The sequence below is a fragment of the Typopeltis vanoorti genome, chromosome 9, assembly GCF_054136105.1.
Source record: "Typopeltis vanoorti isolate ZY-2024b chromosome 9, IOZ_Tvanoo_1.0, whole genome shotgun sequence".
Taxonomy (NCBI): domain Eukaryota; kingdom Metazoa; phylum Arthropoda; class Arachnida; order Uropygi; family Thelyphonidae; genus Typopeltis; species Typopeltis vanoorti.
The window spans coordinates 82,809,948-82,829,696 of NC_143557.1; the positions used below are offsets into that span (position 1 = coordinate 82,809,948).

At 36.2% G+C, this 19,749-nt stretch overlaps 1 protein-coding gene across 2 annotated transcripts in view; it reads right to left on the reverse strand.

Moving 5' to 3' along the window:
- Positions 1–19,749, reverse strand: part of LOC150103206 (sodium-coupled neutral amino acid transporter 7-like) — a 176,388-nt gene that overhangs the window by 38,455 nt on the left and 118,184 nt on the right. For both annotated transcript variants that reach the window (XM_090398256.1, XM_090398257.1), the window contains 2 exons: positions 10,389–10,446; positions 1,312–1,574 (listed from right to left, as the gene is read on the reverse strand). In XM_090398256.1, the coding sequence (XP_090254382.1) occupies positions 1,312–1,574; positions 10,389–10,446 (321 nt within the window). The remainder of the gene's footprint in view (positions 1–1,311; positions 1,575–10,388; positions 10,447–19,749) is intronic.

The following is a 19,749-nucleotide window of genomic DNA, read 5'->3' on the forward strand; positions in this document are numbered from 1 at the left end:
TCTTAAATTTTTTTGCTGGTCATGGTAAACTCGTCAGGGAAATAAGGTGATTTGTATCAGCCGGAAGTGTGAGTGTGTGTGTGGGGGGGGATGCATTAATGGCTTTGGGATGTTCTGAGTGAAATTTTTAGGTATATGCAGGGGATGGTTTGGATATGACAAGGGATCATCCATGGTGGAATCCATGGATATCAAGTTCGTATTCAGTATTATGATGAATGGAGTAAGATAAGAACAACATTTTTCCCTCGTCTCACAATGCACTTAGCAAATGGAACAGTTACATGTCACAGGTCGAATCAGAGAGTGCGTGAAGATAAAAGTTGTTGTGTGGTGAGCTTAATGAGTGTGGGCAGATGAATGGAGATAACATATAAAATATAAAAGTTACTGTGGGCAGATGAATGAGAGTCTCAGCGGGATGGTGCTGAAATACCCATTCATTTGCCCACAGCAAATCGGAAACTGATATCATTTATTTGTTTAATAAAAATTAAAACTTTGTTCAGTGATGATACACTTTTAATCGTTTACTTCCAACTTAAAATGTTATAAAAGGCACAGTTTTTCCAAAATGTTGGTAATCCCCACATACATTTTTAAAAAAAAATTACATAACTCAGTGGTCCTTAGAACTATTTTAGGCATTTTACTGGTTCTTGGGCTTAGAAAGGTTGAGAAACTCTGATCTATACCAATGGCATCTACTGCCCACCACCACCACTAGTATTTTTTGTCTGTAAATTGCGTGTTTTCTCAAGGCTGATTTGTCTATGCAGGATGAAAAACCCAAGTTTCTGGGAAAAAAAACCTGTTACCTTTGTATGAGATTGGCTAACTCACCTTCAACTGAAAAATCCCATATAAAGATTCCTGTCATCAAGACAAGAATCGAACTTGAGAAAACACGCAATTTACAGACAAAAAATACTAGTGGTGGTTAATCAAGAATATAATTTCTTGGCAAGTTTAATTTAATTTGTAACCAATTGAAAAAAAACTTTCTACAATTAGTGAGTTATATTAAATTCTTTATTTCATTACTTAATTTAATGCATGCATAGGCTTGCTGTTATTGTGTAACAGATGTATTTGCCTTTTATCTCCTTGAATAGTATGTTCCACACTGATGATGTACTTCTGGTACAAAATATTTGTACTAAATTCATTATTTAGATTGGATAATGAAATTATTACTATAACTCTCAAAATTTTTTTCCATTGTACAAGTAAAAGCAAGTGATGTACTGATTTTATTTGGAAAACTACTACTTTAAAAACTTCATTATTAACATTTAAGTCATTACTTACCTTCCACAAAGAGCCAAAGAAGGATATGTGACAATCATTTTAATTATAAGTGCAGCCACTCCTACAAGAACCACTGGATCTCTAGCATCATACATTATCATAATGTCTGATACAACATTCTCTCCAAATGTTAAGTAACCAAAAGTACCAATTGTACAGTACATTATCATAAGGCATCCCATGGCTAGGCAAGTGGATTTTGTGAAATTCAACAGAGTGCGGTTCTTCAAACAGGAATATACAGGAACTACTACCTCATGACACTGAAATATGTAAAAATAATTAATAAATAGCTATTTTATAACTAGATAACTCACACAATACTGTATCATGTATTGAGAAAGTAAACTTACAAAAGTTGCATCAGATGTGTGATATTTCTAATCCTATTACCATAAAAAAAAGTATAACAACACACTGTTCGTATCACTGTACTTTACTGTAAAAATTATAGGAATAGGCAGGAAAAAACTCTTTGCTATTAAGGTTTTCAAAATGCCTTCTATTCTCTGAATTCACTAATGTGTCTGAGATTATTTGATGCAGCATATTTGGTATATGATAATCTTTTAATATAAACTATGGCAGATAGGGATGGAAAATAAAGTAGTTGTATGAAAATGGGAAACAGAGAAAAAGAAATTAAATTAAAGATACCAGGGAATTACATTCTTCTTTAATTCTTTTACCAAGAGTAAGCAAAGAAAGTTTCTATGTGAAGTATCTTCACAACTAGGTTACTTGTATATATTGTGGCTAATGACGTCACATTAACTGCCATAGTATCCCATAATGCAAAGCACACCTCCTCCTTCTGCATTATGTTAACCTTGGTATCTCCTCTAAGTCTGGCTCCAACTGATAAGACCTCAATAAAGGTTGGAACAAGTCAGGTTAGTGACCCTTCCCATAATGCATAGTATTAGACACGTCCAAAAAGGGTGTACACTTTGCATTATGGGATACTAAGGCAAGTGACGTGAAGTAATTAGCCTCTATATACAAGTGACAAAATGATAAAGATACTTCACATAAACTTTGTTTGCTTACACTTGGATAAAGGATTCCCATAATGCATAGTATTATACATGTCCAAAAGGGGGGGGGGGGTGAAAACTTTGCATTATGGGATACTAAGGCAAGTGATGTGAAGTCATTAGCCTCTGTATACAAGTAGCTCAGTTATGAAGATTACTTCACGTGCAAACTTTGTTTGCTTACACCCAGATAAAGGATTAAACCAAGAATATTTAATTTAGAATGTTAGGTCTGAATACAGTGTCTGAGGGAGGGGTTCAGTTAAAAAAGTAACTGTTCTGCCTCTGGCTGGTGACAGTGATCATACTGTGCTGATTTGGGAAGTGGCTAACTTTAGAGATGTTCCATTCAGAAAAAGTTACATGCTGAACTACAAAGCATGAAATTATGACCAATTGAGGAGATTATTATTATTATTTTCATGACATCTCCAAGAAGTCCGAAGACTCATCGCAGGAGGACACACACCAATCACCTATATCAATGCCATCTACTGCCCACCACCACCACCACTACAGCTAGTATTTTTTGTCTGTAAATTGCATGTGTTCTGAAGGGCCGATTTGTCTGCATGCAGGATGAAAAACCCGAGTTTCTGGGAGAAAAAACCTTGCTACCTCCGTATGAAATCGGCTAACTCATCTTCAATTGAAAAAGTCCATATAAAAATTCCTCCCGTCATGACGAGAATCGAACTTAGGCCTTTTCTAATCGAAGGGAGCAACATACCGTCGTTCTTCCAATTGCACTACGGAGGCGCATCTAGGTTGCTGCGGAGATGCTAGGTTCTGTTCCATGGTATTGTTTGCTAGAAGAGAAGGCATTGGAACAGTGGAGTTAACAATTAATATTGCATTGGAAGCATTTTAAAAAGATACTTAAATCATGCAGTATCAGAATGCAGAATTTGAAGAATAAATAGGACATGAGTGAAATGAATGTGCAATTTTATTAAGCAAGATTATAAGGATGATGTCAGTTATGAAAATTATATAAGGAGCAGGCAAGAAGAGTTACAGCTGCTGTACAAAAAGCTAAGTATAAAAAGAAACTGACTCTGTAAGCTAAAGAAAACCCTAAAGAATTCTACTGTTATGCTGTAAGTAAAAAAAAAAAAATAATGTGAAATAATAAACAGCACTAGAACTATTTCACACATTGAATAAGAATTTACCAATAGGAGCAGATGGAATATCAATATGGATACTAAAAGACTGTTCAGCCAAACTTCTCTTCCTTTGACCTGTATAATTTGAGCCTGAGAACAAGAAAGATTCCACAGGAGGGGAATGAGTGTATTTTAATCCCATTGCAAAGACTGATGTGTCCAACTATTAACCTGTCACTATCTCTGGAATGGTGGTGAAGTTTCACAGAGAATCTATACTTTGTCATTAGCAGCATAAGTTTACTAAAGGAAGATCATGTTTGAGCAGCATACTCACATTTTATAATAATAATGTTACCATTGAGTTTGACAAAGGGAATGAATACACCATGACACTTTTAGGTTTTGCTGATTTTGGCAGGATACAGCTTGGAAGACAGTTAAATAAATTGGAGAAAATGGGATTAGATTATAAAATATTAGTATGGATAAGAAGATGTTCTGACAGATATCAAAATAAATGTGGTGTATGGGAGATTGTGAGCATGCAAGATTCAAGGTGTTGTACCTAAGGGATCAATCCTTGGTCCATTATTATTGAATCTTTGCATTAAAGACATTGGGAAGGAATTTGACAGGAAACATATAGCTGTTTGCTGATGGTGCAAAGATAAGTAGGGTAATCAGGAATGCAGGTGATATATGAATGATTTGAATGATCAGAATGATTTGAATAGGCTGGAAAACAGTGGTGAGCATGTGGAAATAGCTATCAGTTCAATCTAAGTAAATGTAAAGTCATGCACGTTGACTTAATGAGATAACCAGTATCACATTATACTCATGGAATTATGCTAGAAGAAACTGATCAAGCTTTGGATCTTGGAGTTTTTCTAGATAAGAAGTTGAAGTTGAAGGACCATGTAAGTAAAGATCACAATACAATCAGAACAATTGCGATGCTAAAATGAACCTCAACATGTAAAGATAAGGAAGTCATTTTGCCTCTTTTACAAGGCCCTGATATGACTTCACTTGAACTATTGTGTGCAAGTCTGGGTTTCCATGGTGATGCAGATACAGTGGGGAGAGAGAGAGTGTGTGTGTGCAAACAAGTATATTAAAGATGACATTGTGGAATACAGATTATGAAGACTTACCGAGAATTTCTGGACACTAGCAAACAGGAGAAAGAGGAGTGACATGATTGAGACTTACAAACTTTTGAAAGAGTAATACAGGATACAAGTAGATGGAATTTTTCATTTTGTAGAGGGTGGGGAGAGGATGAAAGGACATCTGTGGAAACTGAGAATGAATGCAGTGAAGAGGGGGGGGAGCTATATTTTTTTCTCAGAGTGGTGCATGATTAAAAAAGATTACCTTTGAAGGTTTTGAGTGTAGGTAATGTGAATAAATTCAAGAAAAAGGCATGACAGTTGGTGAGATTATGTGGCTTTCCTTAATGAGTTCCTGAATCCTGGAATAATATCAGGAAATCTTACTTCTGATGATAATTGGCCTGATCGAAATCAGATGATAATTGAACTTCTGCAAGAGGGTGGAAGGTGCAAGATGTGGTGATGAAAGACAAGTTATTTTTGAAAGTATTTAGCGATAATTAACTCATTCTTTTTTTTATATAGTTATGTTTATGAGTGTTTGTGGGATTAACTATAAGGACAGTATATTTAATTTTGTAGTTTTGAAGATTTTACTATTGTTTTTTTATACACTGTTATGTGAGTCATAGCACGATCTACAAAACGATGGCAGGTAATTTTAATATGTGTGATTTTGTTTGTTGTGGTGCCTGCAAGATGTATGCACTTCACAGAATGATAAGTTTATGGAAAAAGAATGAAACTGGCAAATGTGTTTATAGTAAGTGTTTCATTAACTAATGCCAGAAATGTGAAGAGTGTAAGAAACATGAGAGCGGTGAGTTGAAAGATGAAATTCATGATAATGTGATTGTCAATGTTGGTGTTATAAGTGGTATGAGTATGGATGAAATGGTGAAAAATTAAGAAAATAACCAGAGAAATTAACTATAATAATTTTAATTAATACTTCCTATATTTCGGCATTGCTATCATCAGGGATCACAAAGCAAGGATTGTGCACACTAACACTAGGTAAATGAGGCTGAAGAAAAGTAACAAAGTCAGGCCTAAAGTCCTAAATTATTATTATTATTATTCGTGACACCTCCAAGGAGTCCGAAGACTCATCGCGAGAGGACATCTATTGTACAACTCTCTGTCTTCACTACTACACCGATCCTCTACTACCAATCATCTACATCAGCACCATCTACTGCCCACCACCACAGCTAGTATTTTCTGTCTGTAAATTGTGTGCGTTCTGAAGGACCGATTTGTCTGTGTGCGGGATGAAAAATCCGAGTTTCCAGGAGAAAATAACCTTGCTACCTCCATATGAGATTGGCTAACTCACCTTCGATCGAAAAGTCCATATAAAGATTCCTCTCATCATGAAGAGAATCGAACTTAGGCCTTTTCCAATCAAATGGCACAACATACTGTCGTTCTTCCAATTGCGCTATGGAGACACTTAAATTTTGATTGTTTTACTAATGTATTTTTTACCTTAAATCTACTTCTACGGTAACGTAAAATTCAAATACATCGAACTGACTAAAAGTCACCTAAATGGTGAACTCTACTGGGCTAAATTGGGTGTTGGGCTGAAGATCTGAGAATGAGTGCTTCCCAAATTTAGGGCAATTTCATGAACCCAAATTGTTGATATTTGGAAAGCTTCTCAGGGCTGAGGCAGATTCCAGGAATAGCTTCTCATATTTGTATTTGCTGCAGTGCAAAAGAGTGGCCTTCCAGAATGTATACCTAGAGTCAGACGGATAAATATCAGATAGAAGTTAGATGGATGAATAGCTTCATTAAGCAGGACTTGCAGACCAAGAAAACTTGTGGAGGGATTGTAAAGGTGATCTGTATGCCTATGAACATTACAAGGTACAGGGCAGGAGAATGACCTGTATGGTAAGGAAGGCCGAGGCTAATTATAAGAGAAAGTTAGCTAATGAGGCCAAAAGAAATCCCAAAGCATCTTTCACAATGTGGCAAGGAATGAATATATAAGGATGACTTTTAAAAAGTGCAGATGGTGGGCAGATAACAGAAGCCAACCCAATAATTGAATTACTGAGTGAGAATTTTGCAGGGGATGTATTCTCACTCAAAATTCCCACTCAGAAACTGTATTCTATCATTGACTGATGGGAGAATACAGATTGGAGAAATGGAGATGCTTAAAATATTGCAGAACCTCAATGTGAACACAACTATGGAATTAGATGGTATATCAGCTCATGTATTACATGATTGTGCAAGATAATTATCAGCTCCTCTGACCAAGCTGTTTAATTTAAGCCACAGTACTGAGAAGGTGCCATTGGAGTGGAAAGAGGGCAAAATAATCCCACTGCATAAAGGAGTGTCTAGGACAGATGTAGCAAATCATGAGCCAATCAACATCTCAAGAGTGGTGGTTAAGGTATCGTAGAATTTGTGAAAGACAGAATTCAGTACTGAACAGATAGGAATATGATACTCTATAAGGAACAAGATGGTTTTGTGAAGGATAGGTCTTGCTTTAGTAATTTGCTTACTTTTTATAATAAAGTGACTAATCAAGATGGGTAGGAGAAATGGCTACTCAGTGATATTCCTAGATTTTGCAAAGAGATTTTATAGGATTCCACATATAAAACTCTGTTGCAGAAACTGGAGCAAATAGGGATGGATATGAATCTGGATATTTCAATTAGTGGGTGACTGATGGGATGTGAAAGAGTGGTTTATAGAGGAGCTGAGTCCAGGAGAAGGCAGGTAACCAGTAGCATACCACATGGCTCAGTACTTAGTCCTTGTTTAATTTGTACATCAACAATATAGAAAATGATTTGGCAGCTAATATTCAACTGTTTACCAATGATGCAAATTTGGGAAAAGTGATGGTAAATGAAGGTAAATGATCCTTCATTTACCATCACTTACCATCACATAAATGATCCTGCAGGATGACTTAAATAGACTAGTATTATGGACAAAGGTAAATGACTGCCAGTTTAATGTAGCCAAGCTACATACTATACTGATGGAACTGATCTGCAGGAATCTGATGAGGCCAGTGGCTTGGGGAAGGGGGAGAGGGGGTTGACTGTGGATAGGGAGTTAAGGGCATATTGCAAAGGTAGCGAAAACAGCATATCAGATTTTGTGTGAAGAACACACACTAACAAGCAGGAATAGAGAAGTTATTGTTCTCCTATATAAGGTTCTAATAAGACCGCATCTGGACTAGTACGTTTGCAGATCTAGACACCCAGATTCCATGAAGATGAAGTAGTGGATAGGATCAATAGGCAAGTGACAAAGATTTCTTCAGCTGTATGGAATGATTCCAATGAGAATAGATTGGCAATCTGTGGGCTGGGCTTCCAAAACTAGCTGATAGGTGAAAAAAGAGGAGACATGATAGAAGCAAATAAGTTATTAAATGGGTTTTATAGGATTGACACTGAAGACTTTTTTTTCAGTTCCTGGCAAGAAGGAAAAGAACAAGGGGTCACCAGCGGAAGTTGTGTAAGAGTGTGATTAGCAATGGTGTTAGGACTAGATTTTTTGCTTGGAGGGTGGCAAGTGGGCAGAAAGGGTTGGCAGAGGTAGTTGTGAGTACTTCATCAGCAAATGAGTTTAAACAGAGGTATGATAGATGTGTGAATAATGGCTCTCCTGTGATGAGTCTTCTGACTTCATGGAGATATGTGTATAATAATAATAATAATAATAAGTGCTTCCCCCAGACAACTACAACAAGCTTCCATGGATATGTGCAACATATAAAATGGTTGAAAAAATCATATCAATCAATCACAATTCATGGAAGAGAAGAGTTTAGATGGTTAAATGAAACAACAAAGGGAACCCCCCAACACCTGAGAATGTTATTAAGCGATATATCTAACATTCTGAAGGGTCCCATGGAAAGTTTCTTCTGGAGGAAACTTTGTAGTTCAGTTATTAGAACTATCTCCCATAAGAAATAAAGTTTTAAGTAGTAACATAGCAAATGTGCTCTAAACAAACTGTAGTTTACTTAATAGAATGCATTCTTGGGTAGAAATTCATATCAAATACATACAGTATCATACACATCATCTGTCTTCCATATTCCTTTCCAAGAAATTCCTGGATGGTTTATGTAATTTAGAGTTAGTTATAACTCTAAATTACATTTTAAAAAAAATGTTCTGAAAGAACTTACATATTATTATTATTATTATTATTACCCCAAGACCTCATGGAGTCAAAGACTCATCTGGGAAGTCCTTTTATCACACACACACACACACAATCTCATATCATACCAAGCCTTAAACACACTCAAACTCCTTGCAGACACCACACTCTCAGGCAAGGCATTCCAATCATTCACAACTCTGCTTGAAAAAAACCTGCCTCTCACTCCCCTACTCACACCCTCTTTATACAGTTTCCAGGGATGACCTCTGGTTCTCCCCTGATCTCCCACTATTCTCTGTAGAACTTCTCCACCATTGATCTTATAACAACCCCTTATCAACTTGTAGGTCTCTATCATATCTCCCCCTCTTCCTCCTCTCCACCAGACTCTGCAAATTACATCTTCTCAATCTTTCCTCATACTCAACATTCCAGAGGTCAAAAAGGAACAAGAATCTCCCTACTTCTACACGTCAGTGTCCTCTGCATCATTTCCAGAAGCCTTTGTGTTGTCTTCACATTTTGGCAATGTGTCCCCTAAATTTTAGATCCTTATCCGCTATCACCCCCAGATCTCTTATTTCCTCTACCTCAAACAATATATTCTCACCAAGCATAAATTCTGCATCCCATCTTTGTTTTCCCAATTTTAAAACCTTACATTTTGCAACATTGAACTCACATCCCCATTTCCGTGCCCAATCACTCAATTTATTCAAGTCTTCTTGCAAGGCCACAATATAGAAAGACTAACTTTAAAGTTGCTTTCCACCTACCATTTCTAGCCATGAAGGACTTCACCCATTGTAGCTGATGGTCTTATGATCTAATGAATAGGAGGATCCCATGAGCAGGAATCGTCTGACTTTTTTCTGCAACTTTTCTTCAAATCAAAACCATCTACACTTTCAAAGAGCAAACACTGTCTAATGAACTCTTTAATACCATTCACAAACTGAACATATTTTATAAGCTTTGTTTAAAAGCATAAATATTCAAATGCTCAACTACAAGGTTTCTTATATATCAAACAGTACCAACATAATGAATGGGTTCATAAATCAATGAATCTTCTATACTATATTGATTAATAATATAATATATTTTCTATAATATTCTATAATATATTGAAATTTGTTGTTTTTCATTCCTAGTTTTTTTATTCATTAGCCAAATTTTTAATTAGTCTAGATATTATAATAAATAGTGTCTACTCTAATCAATATTCAGTATGCAGGGTGGTGAGAGGTCATTCTACATCCATTTTAAATATGAGGCATCTCTATTTGTATATCCCAAGATGAACAAGCTAATGGATATACAAAAGTGGCATATGGAGGGAAAGATGATTTTCTTTTAATGTAATTAGATGCAGAAGGTATCAAAATTATCGTGCACTCAAGTAATCATGAATCCTTGAATAATCTAGCATGGTCATTTGTCTCAGTGTGGAGGATGTCACATATACCATATTATTTGATCCAGTAAAAATAAAGGAGCTCTCATGCAGATATTCTGGATTCCTAATAACTTAGAGATATAAGGTACTTCTCACTTAATCTGCAGAATTATTTTTATAATTAAACTGATTTATAAAGACCTATAAAGACTTGCCAAATAATAATACAAACAATACAAACCTGATATGCAAGACAAATGACAGGAATTACTACAAAGACATCCACGACAGAATCTGGCCTACAAAAAAGCAAAATATTTTAATTAACACATGTTTGCCATAAATAAATAAATATTATACACATGCAGTCAAACTTTGTTGTGACAAGCATGGAAATAATGAGTCATGGCTGTAATGAGCAAAAGGCCATAATGATTTTAATTAATGCATATTCCCATACATTGTGCACTTTTATAATGAACATATTACACAGATATACCATATAAATTTTGGTAACCAGACAAACATTCTTAATTGTTCAGATAGTTCTTGGAATACCCAATTCTTGGAAAAGACAAAAATGAAAGGGGTAACTTAGCTTTTATAACCACCTGCATTGGATTATAGGCTGGTTTATAATCTAAATCATGCCCTTGGGAACCATCTCCATCCTACCCACCTCTCCAGTATCTAGCCTCCTCTTCTCCTCCCTCACTTTACCCAAACATTTTCGCAACTGTAAAATCAAACAAACTAAAACAAATTCTTCTGTCAGAAACATGTTTGCTACTAAAAGAAAGTGTCTCTTGGTTTGCAAAAAAGTTGAAATTATTTGCGAGTCAGAGCATGATGCAAAAATGTACCACACTTCAATAGTAATGACATTGTAGAAGAATAAAGATGTTTACATGTCAGCAATGAAAAACGATGTAACCAAAACAAACAAAAAAAAAAAAAAATTTAGAATGTGTGAGTTTACAAACATTGATGAAGCATTGCTTCAATGGTTCATTAGGCAAAGAAGTGCTGGATTTCTCAATAGATGATCCGATCTTGAAGGCACAAGTGGAAAAATTTGCAGAACAATTAGGACACAATGATTTTGTATGCAACAAAAGTTGGCTGAATAACTGAAATTGTGTTCATTACTAATTATTACAGAGAAATGACTGTTTAGTATTAAGTACCATATTTTTTGGCTTATAAGACATGCTTTTTTGTACCTAAAATTTATCTGAAAATTAGGATGCATCCTATAAGCGAAATATTTCTTATAAACCATTGCATCTTACAATGCATCTTATACACCAATGTGTTTTTTTTATGTATGTGCAGTTATTGTGCATCATCACTTATCAGTAATGCATGATCAGTTTGAATGGCTGTATGGTCATTAACAGTCATATATTTAAACTAGTAGTCAATAATTATTATATTTAATTTTTTTTTATAACCCATTGATTCTATGAAGCAGAGACATAGTTATACAATTGCATTTAACATAGGGTGATTGAGTATGCAAAAAAAAAAAGAATGGCAATAGGGCAGCAGAGTGTGGCACTTTGGGCCTCCGTCTATAGAAAAAATTGTACGAACTTGGAAGAAACAAGAGCAAACAATTAATAGAAGCAAATTATAAAAAACACAATTTCTGCAATTTGGCCAGAAACACAATTTCTGGCCAAATGGCCAGAAATTGAAAATTAATTAAAAACGTGGATTAATGGGTCAAAGAAAATCAGGTTTCTGCATATCCAAAATTGATTATTCAAAGAGCAAAATTATTGGCAACAGAAAGAAATATCATAGATTTTAATTTTACAGGGTCCCCATTATGGTGCTTTAGATTTATGAAGAGAAATGATTTATGCATGTGTGCAAAAACAAAAATATCACAAAAAATGCCAGACGAATTTGAAAATAAAATTATTGGTTCTTAGCCGAATCAATCACATGTAATATCCCTTAACTTAAACAAGTCATATGTCACCGAATTGAAGCCTTTGGCTCTTCATATATCTAATAAAATTATTGAGTTTCACAGATTCATCATAAATGTAGAAAACAAGACAGTTTTGAACTCTCACAGATAGCCAATATGAATGAAGTACCTTTGGCTTTTGCCTGAAACAAGAATGTTGACTCCAAAGGTAAAAAAATATTATTGTTAAAACTTCTGATCATGAAAAAACCCACTATACTGTTGTTTTGATGTGCTGTGCAGATGGAACAAAATTGCCACCTTTTTTAATTAAAAAAAAATGCAAAAATAAATAAATAAACCTCCCAAAGGAGTTTACACTCATATTCATCCAAAAGGATGGATGGATAAGGAAGGAATGAAGTTATGGATAAAGCAGGTGTCGTCCGGATGTCCTGGCAGTTTACATCAGAAACCTGCTTTGTTAGTATGGGTCAGTTTATATGCCATAAAACTGAAGCTGTTGAGAATGAATTTCGCAAAATGAACATAAAAATAGCTGTAATCCTATGAGGACTCATATCCATGCTTCAACTTTTAGATATGTTAATAAACAAACCATTTAAAGCATTTATGAGAGAAAAATGGGTCAATTGGATGCAATCTCCAAATTCTGAGGAAACATCTACAGGTAGGAGAAAGAAGGCCATGATTTCACAGGTATGCAAATGAGTAAAAAGTTCATGGAATGAAGTGAAACCTGAAATTATTATAAAATCTTTTCAAAAGTGTGGTATTAGTAATTCTCTTGATGTTAGGGAGAATGACTTATTATTTCAAGACAGCCATGACTTGGTTTCTGATGAAGAATCAAGTTCAGAAAATTTTGAGAGTAAGGATTAAGATGAATAAAGATTTAAAAAGAAGTGTAATGAAATTATAAAAAATATTTGTTTATAATATATTAGATTTTGTAATGATTTGATAATTTTTTAATGAATTTGTGATTTTTTAAGAATAATTGTTTTTTTATCTAATAAATAAATAATACATGCATCAAAATTTAAAATAAAAAAAATAATATTTACATGAAAAATTTGATGCATATTTAATGCGTCTTATACTGCGATGAATTCTTTTTCCAAAAAATTTCACATGAAAAATGTTATGCATCCAATACAATGGTGCATTTTATAAGGCAGAAAATATGGTATATGTGTTATATGGTTTTAAGATTATGGACAAATAAATTGTGTTTAATAATGAGTGTATACAAATAATAACTAGGTATGTAATTATATTATTTTTCTTTCCAATGCCTCTGTTTTTTTTTTATGAATTTTTTTATCAAGTTATTGAGAATTAAAAAAAAATAGGAAGTAGATTTAACTCATCACTGATAATGTGAGTAATGGTTATAATGAGAAACTTTTGTTGGTCTGCTGGTGCTCGTTATAACCAAGTTCAACTGTATATGTTTCATGTGATCTCACCCATGAAAGATTGTAAACCTAATTACTGCGGGTCTGCAGAGAAAATTTTTTTTCTATGTTTTATTAATTTTATATATATTCCATTTTATTTATTTTTTTACATAATCCAGAAACCCTGCCCTTGAGACCAAACATGGAACTTTTTCAATCTACTTTAAGCCTCCAATAAGCAGGACAGTAACCTCACACTGGATAATAAATTTCATCTCCCACCTAAAGATATTAAGAGATATCTATGATCACATTGAAGATTCAAACCCACAAAAATCTGTTAGTTAGAGAGTAGGTACACTAATATATATATACACACACACATATGCATACACACACACACATATATAGTTTATATGGTTTTTATAACATACAACAATTTATATGGTTTTCTTTATATTATATATATATAAATCAGGGGCGAATATTCAAACCTTTTTAATCCACGAAATATCAGTATCACCCATATTATATTTTTGCATTTATTCCCATTAAAGACTCCCCAAATTGTCTGCAGACTTCGCACGATTCCTAAAATTTAACACAATATACTGTACTAATGCTTCATTGTCCTCTTCATGAGGGTAATAAAGCATTAGTGCTTCATGAAGAAGGCACTTTCGTCGTGTAAACATTGCATCACATTCGCATTAATAGCCCGGGTGTGCTTTCGAAATGCAAACACCTTTGCGCCCTTTGAAAAGATGTAAAGAGGGCGCAGCGGGTCAAATTCTTAGCTTTCTAAAATTTTTAAACTGCTGAGAAGGTGGGGCTGGGTGAGCTAAAATTTTGAGCTCACCCAACACCTAGCGGCTGTGACTGGTTACTGTGTCAACCAATCCAATTGAATGTTGTCACTTGTCATGAGTTGAGCAATCTATATCCGATGGCTTTATTACAAACAGCTGTTACACATGTTTTCTGGAACTGAAAATTTGAAAGTGGATGTTAGGAGAAAAAAACTAAATGTTTCTCTTGCTATGCAGTATAGCATCTGATGAGGTTGTGAAGTTTTTTAAAGATATAGAGACATTTTTATTCGAGTCTTTGGAAACAACAGACAGTAAAAAAATATCTATTCCTGCATGAAAATAAATATTCTGTGTATTATAAGACGTTGATCTATAACAAAATACCAGCATATGTGAGATTGATAAGACACAAGAACCGCTGATACTAAAAAAAAAAAAAAAACTGATGAATATAGGATTCTCGAAAGTGTGGATAATTCCAATAATAATGATCAGATGTTATGTATACTGAGTCTCTCTTAGAATAGAAGTTGCTACTTCTATTCTTGTTACTATATCATCTTCTGTCAACCACATCTCAGTGATCCCAATAATCTTTGGCCAGGCTGATGCTATCAATGCCACCAATTCATCTCCTTTATTCTAGATACTCCTGGCATTAGTATAAAGCATAAAAATGTCACTGCTTCTATACTTATCATTATCCCCCCCCCTCAAGACCCCCACTGGACTCAGTGTTACCTGATGTCGTCAAACTTCTCCCAAGCACCCATTCCCACAAAAGGACACCCCTACTACCATCCACCCTGGAAATTCTAGTTTTTCTCTGCATTGACACACAATGCGTTCAGAAAACAGCAATCTCTCCAGATGTCTATGTCCTTCTTCCTTCAAATGCAAGCGGTCTCTCACATACATATATACATATCCTTTCTGTCCTCAAATGCCCTCCAAGCATCCACATGTTCCAATCCTCTCTTCTGACATATTCTGGCTATTATTATTATTATTATTATTATTATTATTATTATTATTACCACGGGCAACTTCAAGGAGTCCTTAGACTCATCGAGGGAGGCCCTAAACATCATGTCCACACAACTATTTGACATTCTCACAGTATCTATCATACCTTGCCTTGAACTCAGCTTGAACTTCAGCAGCTTATTCCACTCATTTACCACTCTAAAAGTAAAGAACCCAGCTCTAACTCCCTTACTAACCACACTCTTGCCCAGCTTCCATAGATGTCCCCTAGTCCTCCGACCACCAGTCCTAATCTCAAAAATATCCTCTGAAATAATCCTATAGAAACCCTTCAGCAATTTGAATGTCTCAATCATATCTCCTCTTTTTTGCCTATCAACCAATTTCTTCAACCCACAAATTTTCGACCTGTTCTCATTAGGTTCATTCCATAGACCTGCTATCATCTTGGTCACTCACCTCTGGATCCTCTCAACCTCCTCCCCATCAAGAAGAAACCTAGGTGACCAAATCTGGGCACACTATTATATTATGCTATTCATTATTACTGCTCTTCTGCTAAGCTCCTCATTATCATACCTGGGTAACACACACCCACTATCTTTTCTCTCTGCATTTTCTTTTGTACAACCTCAAGCATATATCTTAGATCTCTCTCTCGCCACTCAATTTACACTGCCTCTCAAGTCATTCATATCTGCAATCACAGTCATTTCATCCACTTAATTGCCATAGCCACACTTTCTATCATTCCTCCAGGCAAACACTCCTCTGGCCTATCTTGCACACCATGGATCATAGAGTTTCCATACATCACACCTCTTACCACTCTGTTCCTTGATTGCTCGCCTGTATCCCTCACTCTCTCAACTCTAATCCTTTCTCTCAGTATTCCCCTACTTCCCTGCTATCCTGGCATCACTCTACTGGTTCCAGCATTCCCTCGCATTCTTCTCGCTTCCTCTCTCTGAATGTTTCTATTCTCTCCTCTTCTATCATTCCCATACCTCTATCATTCCTTCTCTTCAACTGTTTCTATTCTCTCCTCTTCTACCATTCCCATACCTCTCTCTCTCATTCGCTCTCTTCTGCTGTTTCTATTCTCTCCTCTTCTGTCATTTCCATACCTCCCCCTCTCTCATTCCCTCTCTTCTACTGTTTCTATTCTCTTCTCTTCTATCATTTCCATACCCCCCCTCTCTCATTCCCTCTCTTCTACGGTTTCTGTTCTCTCCTCTTCTATCATTCCCATAACTCTCTCTCTCACTCCTCCTCTGATATACCTTGCATTCATCTCTTCCATTCACCTACTCTCATCTTTCATACTTCTCATCTCATTTCCCAGACATTCCACCTCTTCTTTCAACTCATTTATCTCTCTCTGAAAGTTAGTCACTCTTAATTACCATTCATCCTCCCAATCAAGACCATCTTTGAAAACTTCATAATCATTCAAGTCTTCCAAATTCCCCACTCTTATTTTTTTCATTCATATTTCAATCTTTATTCGCACCGGTCACACTACTTGTCTCTCGAGATTCCCATGCTCCTGACGCAATTAGGTCAGATATCATAACATCTAACCCACTGAATTCTTATCATTGCCTACATTTTATGCATATATGCACTCCTCCTTCTCTCACCCCTGCCACATATCCATCAGCTGGGACGCATACATGCCACAAAATCCTTTATTATGTTGCACAAAATAGAATCCTCGAATGGGGGAAAATTTGGTGACACGCCATTTGTAACTAGAGCTGTGGATGATAGACCTGCTATCATCTTGGTCACTCGCCTCTGGATCCTCTCCACCTCCTCCTCATCAAGAAGAAACCTAGGTGACCAAATCTGGGCACAGTAGTCGAGAAGAAGTCTTATCAAGGCTCAGTACAGAGGTACAATAACTTGCTTGTCTCTGCTCATCAAAGTATTTTTCAACAACCAAGTGAGTTGATGAGCTGATTTAGCCACTTTTGCAATGTGAACCCTAAACTTCATCTCCCTATCCACCAACACTCCCAAGTCCCTGGCCTCATCAATCTCCTGGAGTATAGTTCCACCAATGTGGTATACTGCTGCTAATCTTTTCACCCCAAAATGCATAACCTTACGTTTTGTCACATTAAATTGACATCCATTTTCCTTAGTCCAGAACTGCAATCTCTCCAAGTTGTCCTGCAAGATTTTGACATCTTCTGCATTCACTATTGCCCTACCCAACTTTGCATCATCAGCGAACAAATGAACTGTTCCTCTTAGATCCTTCCCTATATTGTTTATGAACACATTAAACAGCAGTGGTTCAAGAACAGAACACTGCGGCACACCACTAGTCACAGGCCGTCTTTTGGACTCTACTCCTGAATAAACTACTCTCTGATATCTCTCCATCAACCACCCACCTATCCATCTCACCAACCCTATATCCATTCCCATATGTTGTAGTTGATGGATTAGAATTCCATGTGGTATCCTGTCAAATGCCTTAGCCAGGTCCAGCAGTATCACCCATTACCCTTATCCAGTTTCAGCCGTCACTGGGTTATAAAACTTGATCAAGTTACTGAGGCATGATCTACCCTTCACAAGCCATGTTGTCCCCCTCCCTGTACAGTATCTCATTTTTATCAATCCATTCCTGTATTTTTCCCTTGACTACTTTCTCCAAGACCTTGGCAACGACTCCTGATATGCTGATTGGTCGGTAATTTGCAACAGTAGTCTTGGATCATCCTTTATGCAGTGAAACTATTTTCCCCTCTTTCCACACCTTCAAGACTAAACCAGATCCGTGACTCAGATTAAACAACATAGTCAAGGGCACTGATAATTCTGTAGCCGCTTCACGTAAGACCCGTGCCAGTATACCATCCAATCCCACAGATGTATTCACATTAAGGTTCTGTAATAGACTATTCACCTCCACTTCATTCATCACAATTCCTGTATGAACTAATGGTTCCTTCATTTTTTCAATGTGGATGATATACTCTTGCAAAGTGCTCGCTCAGTAATTCCACTATATCGACTGATTCAATGACCTTCTTACCATCGTCATTCCTTAAAATCATTCTGCCTTGTACAGTTTTTTTTTGCTTATAGCATATTGAAAGAACTGTTTGGGATTCTCTTTAGCTTGCATAGCTAGTTTTCTTTCATAATCTGCTTTTGCTTTTTTTACCACACTCATTACCCTTCTATCTTGCGCTTTATACCGTTCGTGTGCCTGCAGGTCACCTTTCTCTTTAAATTCCCTCCACACTTGTTTCTTTTTTTGCAGCTCAAGCTTAATAGTGTTATTCATCCATTTAACCCCTACTTGTTTTACTATTCGGACCCTAGGTATACAATCAGCCATAACCTCCTGTAAATGCTCCTTGACCACTTCCCATGCTCTATCGACATCCAGCCCTTGCACTTTTACATGCCATGGCACTGAACCAAGCAATCTCCTAAGCTTGTCATACTTGCCAGCACGGTAATTCCACATATACCCTGTCTTAATCGAAAATTCCACACCTTTAGCCACCACACCTGAATATGACATGAATATAACCATGTTGCCACCTATTGGTGGCAACATGGTCATATTCATTACAGTCAAATTCCCAGATGCGCTTAACAGGTCAAGCACTCTCAAACCCCTAGTATTTTCAATTACATGCTGTCTCAGATAGTTATCCCTTAATAATTGAATAAAATCTAGTTCCTTCCTCACATGTGTCCTCTACTCCTTCCAATCAATGTTACCATAGTTGAAATCCCCATAATAATTACTCTCCTTCCACTCATTGCTTCTATTTGTTTATGCATACTGTCTCCACCATCTATTCCATCACCTGGTCTATAGCAGCACCGAACTGTATATTTTGTTCTGCCAGTCTCAATCTCACACCAAATAGCCTCAAATGAGCTCTTTTCACTATCCTGCAATACAACTTCAATTCTCACATTGGCTGCAGTTCATCAGCTATCATCAATAACACCTCCCCATTTTATTCTCTCTGTCCCTCCTAAACACACTATAACCTATACATTCTATCCCACTAACTCTATCCCACTAACTATATCATCTTCCATCAGCCATGTTTCACTAATGCCAATAACCTGTGGCCAGGAAGAGCCAATCAAAGCCAAAAATTCTTCCTAAAGAACACTTATGTTACTGAGAAAATAAAAATGTAGCACAATTCGCAACAGGGTCACACTATACACTGTTTAAAAACTTTTTTTTATCACAGCTCAAATCCACCACCACATGCCTCAGCGACTCTAGCGCCATCCCCAAGGATCCCAAAACACTATACTAGTGACCTTCCTTTTATGGTATGCCATTGCTCCATTAACAACCTGCTGATACCTGTCCAACAGCCAATCAGCTATCCAACTTACTAGTCTGTTATCTAATCCCATCTATTTAGCTACTACTTTGTCATGTGGCAGTCTATCAAAGCC